The sequence below is a fragment of the Antedon bifida genome, chromosome 4 (genome assembly GCF_963402885.1).
Source record: "Antedon bifida chromosome 4, ecAntBifi1.1, whole genome shotgun sequence".
Taxonomy (NCBI): Eukaryota; Metazoa; Echinodermata; class Crinoidea; order Comatulida; family Antedonidae; genus Antedon; species Antedon bifida.
The window spans coordinates 8,286,438-8,295,923 of NC_136229.1; the positions used below are offsets into that span (position 1 = coordinate 8,286,438).

The window sequence follows — 9,486 nt, forward strand, 5'->3', positions numbered from 1 at the left end:
ATCTAAAAATACAAAGGCGGCTAACACAGATAGTTCCATATATACAGTACTCTCTTATAAATAGATGTATCTCTCCAATCTACCTAATCTAATAATAGTACTATTAGCATACTACTTACACTTTGTAGACAAGAAGTAAGTTGTATACACCTAGAGGACTTATGGTAGTACAGTCGAACGCCCTCTCACTGGCCCGGTCAACATAATCTATACCTAGATTATTACAGTAATTAAAGTACATTATTACAGAGATTTTTTTTTTTTTTTTGCAGAAATCAAAGTTATGTGTATAGAAAGCAGTACTCGTATTAACAACTAAGCAGGTTGTACTCTTGAACGCAAACTGGCAGGATATTTTGAATATTTTTTATTGTTGAAATGAATGGAATCCTAACTTCTTTGCAACAACTGGAGACGAAGACATATTATGACCCTTTTATTTAAATTTATTTGAATAGACCTTAATGTAAATTCATTAAAGGCTATATGTTTGTTTTATATTTTAATATGTGATAGTAGAAAATCATTGTGTATAATGAGGACTAAGAATCTGATATTCACTTGCATTCTCATCTTTTAAAAATGTTATTTATAATGCTGGTAATGAGTTTAAAATTTAATTATATTGACTAGTTTTGATAATCATTATTTCTTTTCTGTAATATAGTTCATATATTATGTATTGAATAAATTGGTAAGGCCCTATACTGTTATTATTTAAGGAAAGTTTATATACACTTATTTTATGCCTACTTAGTATTAATTGTTTATATAAATATTTTGTCTAATTGCCTTGATTTTTTGTATAGGCCAATGGCATCAATGTTTTTCTCAACGCAAAATTAGCCTGATAATGCCACATTTAAACACATGATTCATTGATTTCTGATATTCTGTACTTGAGTATGCATTACTAAAATAACCAAGTAGTTAATATATTTCATTTGTAATGTAATGTTAAGTTTTTTTTCACATTTTTAAATTTAAAAATTATTACAATACCTACCTTTCTGATATTGTTACTATTGTATAATATATTTTGAGGCAGCAATAAAAAAAAATTAAAACAATTAATTTGACTTATACTGTACTATGTTAGTTCAGGATATGAAATGTGTGTGGGCATCTGGTGTGTTGGAGGTTGGTGGTGTGAGGTGTATATTTGTCACTTTAAGACCTAAATTAGATGTTTTCTAAAGAAAAGAAGAAAGAGGATACGCTTTCAAACAATTCCAAGAAGATTCACACAAAAATAATTACTTTCCAATAAAATAGTATAACAGTGTATATTACAGTACATTGAATAAACTCGAGCGGAAAAATAACGCACATAAAAAAACACTCATATTCTTGTCGAAAAGTGCCCTCTATAGTTTTCTATTAATTTATTAATAATTATTATTAATTAATGAGTAATATGAACATATTTTTAACATTCAATGCTGGAAACTGGTTCTACTCCAAACAAAGTTTCATACCTCCAAATTTCATCAACGTATTCAAAGCACTTCAATATTAAATATCACATTTAACATAAAAAATTCGGGTTTTGGATAGAATTTTGCTTAAAAACATATACAAAAAACATCGATAAAAAATACTTTTCGGATTCAAAAACAGATGATACTTGGTATAAATGTTCACTATAGGTTGCTCTATTCACAGAAACAAAATTGCATTCATGAACGTTTTTTGTTGGTTGTTTTTTCAAAATAGTTATTAGCTTGAAAAAAATGAGTTGGAATTGAATAGTCTTTCATAAGTGTACATTTTGTAAAAACGTAAATTTAAAAAATCAGTGATATGGCTTGATAGTTATTTTTTTTTTTGCAATATGGATGGAGCAACCTATATTGAACATTTATACCAAGTATCAAATGTTTTTGAATACGAAAAGTATTTTTTATCGATGTTTTTTGTATATGTTTTTAAGCAAAATTCTATCAAAACCTGGATTTGTAATGTTAAATGATATTTATTTAAGTGCTTTGAATACGTTGATGAAATTTGGAGGTATTAAACTTTGTTAGGAGTAGAACCAGTTTCCAGCATTGAATGTTAAAAATATGTTCATATTACTCATTAATTAATAATAATTATTAATAAATTAATAGAAAACTAGAGAGGGCACTTTTCGACAAGAAAATGAATGTTTTTTTATGTGCGTTATTTTTCCGCTCGAGTTTATTCAATGTACTGTAATATACACTGTTATACTATTTTATTGGAAAGTAATTATTTTTGTGTGAATCTTCTTGGAGTTGTTTGAAAGCGTATCCTTTTACTTCTTTTCTTCAGAAAACATCTAATTTAGGTCTTAAAGTGACAAATATACACCTCACACCAGATTCTGCCCACACACACTTCATCTCCTGAACTAACATAGTACAGTATAAGTCAAAATAATTGTTTGTTAAAATTTTTTTTTATTGAAAACAATCTGCCTCAAAAAATATCATACAATAGTAACAATATCAGAAAGGTAGGTATTGTAATAATGTTTAAATTTAAAAATGTGAAAAAAAAATGAATGTTTATACATACATTACAAATGAAATATATTAACTACTAGGTTATTTTAGTAATGCATACACAAGTACAGAATATCAGAAATCAATGAATCATGTGTCTAAATGTGGCATTATTAGGCTAATTTGCTTTGAGAAAAACATTGATGCCATTGGCCTATACAAAAAATCAAGGCAATTAGACAAAATATTTATATAAACAATTATACTAATATTGGTAGGCATAAAATAAGTGTATATAAACTTTCCTTAAATAATAACAGTACAGGGCCTTACCAATTTATTTAATACATAATATATGAACTATATTACACAAAAGAAATGTAAATGAATTTATAAGGACATAATTATTATCAAAACTAGTCAATATAATTAAATTTTAAACTCATTACCAGCATTATAAATAAAATTTTAAAAAGATGAGAATGCAAGTGAATATCAGATTCTTAGTCCTCATTATACACAATAATTTTCTACTATTAGTATCACATATTAAAATATAAAACAATCATGTAGCCTTTAATGAATTTACATGGAGGTCTATTCAAATAAATTTAAATAAAAGGGTCATAATATGTCTTCGTCTCCAGTTCGTAGAAAATGAAGTTAGGATTCCATTCATTTCAACAATAAAAAATATTCAAAATATCCTGCCAGTTTGCGTTCAAGAGTACAACCTGCTTAGTTTTTAATACGAGTACTGCTTTCTATACACATGATTTCTGCAACAAAAAAAAAATCTCTGTAATAATGTACTTTAATTACTGCAATAATCTAGGTATAGATTATGTTGACCGGGCCAGTGAGAGGGCGTTCGACTGTACTACCATAAGTCCTCTAGGTGTATACAACTTACTTCTTGTCTACAAAGTGTATAGTAGTATGCTAATAGTACTATTATTAGATTAGGTAGTTGGGAGTAGATTGGAGAGATACATCTATTTATAAGAGAGTACTGTATATATGGAACTATCTGTGTTAGTTGCCTTTGTATTTTTAGTTATACTGTAATACCAATAGGTACTGTGTATTGGGATGCAATTCAACAGTTATGAATAAAAATAGTCCTATGTACTCTGTATGTTGGAGGAAATAAGCATAAGAGCAAGTCTTGACCACAGGGTGTAAGTCAGTCACTATTTTGAATCAGTAGTATGACTTCTTAGGATTTAATTAATTTTAAAATTATCATTGTATGATCGAAAAGAAATATTATAATATCTAACTTTCTCCTTTATATAAATATATTATTTTATCCAAGGGGTTGCACACACAAGTGTTCACATGTATTGCACCTTTGTCCTGTCTTTATGTTGTCCGTAATGTTACTGCACTAACGGGTGACCGGTAAACGAGCTTCGCTCTTACGGTTATCCATCCATATAAGTTGTTCATCTCTTATGTTCAGAAATTGAAATGGTAAATAAACTGAAACTGAAACTGTGCTTATGTGGTCCAGATTGACGAGCCAGGAATAATGGTAGTGCCAGTATACCGTGTAGTTTAGCCTCAAGGCAATACCATGTAGCTGAAGTAGCTTGGACAAATACAGTAGAAATTTATGAGACTTGGTGTGTGATGATTCAGTATGATAAATTTGTGCTGTGAAAGACAAAATTGTAGAATTATGAAGAAAATATTGTAAAATATAACAAGGAAATTATACTATAGTATAATTAAGGGGTAACCGTATAATATATAATAAATAATAATAAATGCAATGGCAACTTATATTATGTATACATTACAATATTACAAATAAATTCATATATTATTTTATTATGATAAGGAAATCTGTTTTTGAATGAGAAAAAGCCATCCCAACCCAGATTTGAACCCAGCTATCAATAAAGCTATAAAACAAAATAAACCATATTGTAGCCGGACTGGGTAGCGTAGACTTACTTGAGGCCTAGGCCTAGTACAATTAGCTAGAAGGATACAGGTCAACCCGTACCCATGCCAACTCGCTCGTACCCAAATGTTGGTTTACTTATCCAAAATTTTGGCTTACTCGTACCCATCATGGACTGACTGCCTAGTAGTAGTAGTAGCCTAGCCTAAGGCAGCAGGCCCGGCCCTAGCCTACTACAACTTAAGTCTAGGCCTAGCCTAGTACTAGTAGGCCTAGGCCTAGTAGTTAACATCATACATACGCCCTAGAGCCTAGTAGTAGCTACCTAGTACTCTACTAGCTAGGCCTAGGTAGTAGCAGTATTAGTTATTGTAGTAGTATTATTGTATTGTAGTATTAGTTGTAGCTGTCCGGTGGTCCTTGGTCACTTGTCTAACTAGCTACGTCTAGGCTAGATCCCCTAGTAGGCCTAGGCCTAGTACGTAGTAAAGATAATTAGTTATTCTTCAACAGTCACACAATTCAGATTCTGCCGCTGATTGTTAGTGAGCAGGGGGAGGGAGAGAAAGAGTTAGAAGAACTGAAATAAGTCGTGACGTATAATAAACATCATACAAAATAATAATATAACTAACGAATCCGTATAATATAATAATGTTGTATGTTATAAAGTAAGGTAAATGCGTTTAATATAATACAATTATATTATAATATAATGTATTTTATTAATAATATAATAGTAAATGTTCATAATATAATGCCAAAACCGAATAATATAATACAAAAAGTCAATAATTTGTTACATTTTTCACATAATATATTAGAAATAGATATAATATAATGCTAAAACCAAGTAATATAATGCAAAACGTATAATCCATTACAATACAATATATAATATAATAAACAAATGATATAATAATATAATATTTTGAATACTTCAGACAGCTGAGGCTTGCCATACCTTTACTGTAAATAATACGTACTATTATATAAACTTATTTATGCTTTTTTTTATATTTATTTTTTATTTTGCAAATAGATTTGATGGTATATTCATTTTGTTGTGTAATTTCCCGGAAGTTGGTTGATGGGGTATAAACGGGCTTTTTAAAAATGTTTTTTTTTGTTATGTATGTTATTTGTTTTGGCAGCTAAAATAAAAGATAAGATTTTTTCCATGATGATTTAAAAATAATGGCTTAATTCGTATTGCCCTAACTAATATAATCTGAAATGTATGATCCACTAATTCATCCTGGTTAAATCCACCTGATACCACCAATAACAATATTAGACTGAAATAAAAGGGGATAACAGCAGAGTAGGTAACATTGTTTTAATTGAATATCACAGGCATTAATTTTTATATGCAAACAATTAATAAAAATAATACTGCATGCTGCCGTCTTGAAAACCGATAAAAGTTTATTCAGGAAAAAAAAAATCCGTAGGCCTAGTATAGGTTATAAAAACTTTTGGATGCAACTCGTCTGACTATTTGGGCATAAAATCATTGAGTTTGGAATACAAGAAAGTAAAATACTTTGTTATAATATTGTGTTCTGTTTCCATTCATGATATCTGATTACATAAATGTTTTAATAATATACGACTAGACTTACGACAGCGCTCTTGTTCAGTAGCCAATCAAATGTACTTAATATCGAACCTTATTTGGAATATAAAGGTTATTGCGTCATGAAAACGCATGCGTATAACTGTTCTTATACACGCGATTTGTAAGAACTATTCGCCGGTTCAGCTTCCGTTTGTACGATATTTTAAAATAAATTCTTCATAAAACATGTAAGTACGTTTTATTATTTTTAATTTTTCTTCTCTTTAGAATCTTTATATAGTTTATTTTGATAATATGTACTAAAATATACATATTTGGTTGATTTATACGGTTTTTGAGACAGAAATGTGTAGGCAGTTCAACTGAAGGGTAATCAGGCTGCATGTTACGTCAGAATTTATAATCCACTTGATTGCTTGACGCGGCACGTACACACGTCGTCCACCACCAGTGTAGTTAGCCTAGGCCTAACCATTGATCAAGGTATACACTGACTGTTTAAGTCATAATTGATGATTTATTTGTAGGCTACTATCAGATCATTGTTTAATTTGTTGAAATATTCTTTTTTAAGTTTTTAAAGTACTGTATGTTTGGCAACATGAAGCAAATAAAATAATATATAAAATAATAACTTTTGTTTCTTATTTATTATATTAAATTAAGAATAAGGTTAATGAATATTAATGATCACTAATTTGCAAGATTGAAAATACCACTGTGACTTATTTTCAGTCCTTCAATATTAAAAAAAATAGTTGAAATCTCTTTATTTTCCCTTAATAATAAATAGAAAGTGTATTGGGCTTTTTTGGTAGTGGATATACTATATATACTGTCATTAAATTAAAACTGTTATTATTGGTACATTCTTTAATCCTACTTAAGTTAAACTGTAGTTTTCAAATATATTTAGTTCATAAATAATGTTTAGTAAAAATACATATAGGCCTAGTTTAATAACTTTTAATTTATTATATAATTTAATTGCCTGTTTAATAACCTTGATCATATCCATATATATACAGTACGTTTCTAATTTAAGCTCCTTTTATGAATCACTCAGTGATTGTTGTACAGTCATTCTAAAGTAAAGTGGATTGTGTTTTGTACAGTTTTGTAGTGTAACATAACAGCAAGTTTATTCTAACTGTTACAAATATTGAAAAATACAGTAACTAACTTGTTTATATATTTAAATTTATAAATTAAGAATATTTTTCTATGCTAAATACTGTATTTTATCTCATCGACAGAATTGTAATAAAATGGCTGAAAAAGTTCCAGCAGGTGGCGTCCCAAAAGGTGACCCAACAAAAGGTGCAGCAATTTTCAAACAAAAGTGCACACAGTGCCATGTAATTGATAATAGTGGTAAACACAAGCAAGGGCCTAACCTGAAGGGAATGTATGGAAGGAAGACGGGGCAAGCAGCTGGATTTAGTTACACTGATGCCAATAAAAATAAAGGTAATTGTTAATACAATAACTATCAAACCAGTTGACAAAGAAGTTTGAATTGTGATGTGCCCAAATAGGGTAGTGATATGGCCTAATACGGTAGTGATATGCCCTAATACGGTAGTGATATGCCCTAATACGGTAGTGATATGCCCTAATACGGTAGTGATATGACATCATGTCCATATATGGGCACATCATTTTTTGTCATAAAGTTTGATAGTGTAGACAGAGCTTTAGAGGTGTGTAAACTCATAACAGATTGGGTGGGTGGGTAGGCACAACCCCTTTCACATACTTTTAATAAACTAAATTTTCTCTAATCTTCCAATGGGTTATTGTACTACACTGTAGATGCCCAGTTCATCTTTTCTATTGCAATACAAATATATTGACACAATCTTATTCCTCTCCTATAGCTCTGTCTACACTATCAAACTAGTTTGACAAAAAAGTGTAATGTGCCCATATATGGACATGATGATGTCATATAACTACCATACTGTATTTGGGTATATCACTACCATATTTGGGCATATCACACTTTTTTCAACCTATTCCTTTTGTATTGCCCTTTCTTAACATAATAAATAATAACTCAATTGTAATTTACTTTCTATTTTTTTTAGGTATTACATGGAGTGAAGAAACATTATGGGAATACCTATACAACCCTAAGAAATATATACCTGGAACCAAAATGGTGTTTGCTGGATTAAAAAAGAAAACTGAAAGAGCTGATCTCATAGCATTCTTGAAGGAGGAAACTCAAAAATAATGATCACACTTCTTGCCGGTGAAATGAAAGGAAAAACAATAATTCATAGACAATTGTAATTAAAATTGAATATCATTTTACAGAAACACTTATGGATAGAAAAATAAATAGTGTAATTGTAATTGTAACAATTCATATAATTTGTTTACTGCGATCCCCATGGCGATCACATATATAATAAATCTTCATGTTCACTACTACAGTATCTTAATTTCTTTGCTGCTGTTTAAATGGTAAACTTGTTTGATATGGATATAATAAAATGCAATAAGATTAAAATATAACTATTAGGTTTTATTAGTACCATTGTTTTGACTGGCATTGATTGTGTTATGAGTGCTGTGTATTGTATATTGATAATTTTATTGTTTGAATATAATGTAATAAGGAATTACGTTATCAAATGTATTTATGGTAGTGCTGCACCGATTGAATTTACTGGTAAACCATTGTGGCGAATATTTAAATCTAAATTGTAACTTCCTCAAATTTCACCTCATTTGATTCTTGTTATGACTCATTAAAGTTTAAATAAATATGTTTTTCGTGTGTACCAATTTATTTTTTAATTGTGAACATAAAACAGCAGAAAACACATATTCTTAATTATTCTACTGGGTGTGTAGAAAGCGACGACCTCGAATTGGACGACCCCAACGACCCGGGCGACCTCGAATTGGACGACCTAGAATTGGACGACCCATAACACGAAACCGACGACCCCTACAGCCTAGCCTAGCCTAGGCCTAAGTGTGGTATAACATCCCGAAGCCGAACATAGCCAAAGATCTTTAAACCATACCTTATATAATAATCGCAAGCAAGCAATTGATTGAAAAAATACAGAAATATCGCCATTTGATACTGAATGTGTCGACACGAACAAACGAACAGATATGGAACGCCAACGCCGCCGCTGAAAAAGGGGCCGTTTTGACCTGGTTTGCCATGTTTATGATATTTCGTGTGCTAATCGAGTCGAATGCAGTTTTAATGATGCACTCTTGGCGTTCCATATCTGTTCGTTTGTTCGTATCGACACATTCAGTATCAAATGGCGATATTTCTGTATTTTTTCAATCAATTGTTTGCTTGCGAGTATTATATAAGGTATGGTTTAAAGATCTTTGGCTATGTTCGGCTTCGGGATGTTATACCACACTTGGGCCTAGGCTAGGCTAGGCTATAAGGGTCGTCGGTTTCGTGTTATGGGTCGTCCAATTCTAGGTCGTCCAATTCGAGGTCGCCCGGGTCGTTGGAGTCGTCCAATTCGAGGTCGTCG

The 9,486-nt window shown here is 30.5% G+C and overlaps 1 protein-coding gene across 3 annotated transcripts; it reads left to right on the top strand.

The window, feature by feature from the left end:
• Positions 1–6,106: 6,106 nt before the first annotated feature.
• On the top strand, positions 6,107–8,761 carry LOC144841512 (cytochrome c-like). 3 transcript variants are annotated; one of them, XM_078697869.1, is made up of 3 exons: positions 6,107–6,192; positions 7,222–7,435; positions 8,056–8,761. In XM_078697869.1, exons 2-3 carry the CDS (start codon positions 7,234–7,236, stop codon positions 8,202–8,204), a joined length of 351 nt encoding a protein of 116 aa, XP_078553995.1. In that variant the 5' UTR covers positions 6,107–6,192; positions 7,222–7,233; the 3' UTR covers positions 8,205–8,761. The 3 variants fall into 3 exon arrangements, with proteins under 3 accessions (XP_078553995.1, XP_078553996.1, XP_078553997.1); XM_078697870.1 differs by having other exon boundaries at positions 6,153–6,196; XM_078697871.1 differs by lacking the exon at positions 6,107–6,192 and adding an exon at positions 6,344–6,448.
• Positions 8,762–9,486: the final 725 nt, after the last annotated feature.

Coding starts and splice junctions, on each gene's coding strand:
- LOC144841512 (XM_078697869.1), top strand. CDS start 7,234: ATGGCTGAAAAAGTTCCAGCAGGTGGCGTCCCAAAAGGTGACCCAACA. Junction 7,436..8,055: donor TGATGCCAATAAAAATAAAG/GTAATTGTTAAT, acceptor TATTTTTTTTAG/GTATTACATGGAGTGAAGAA.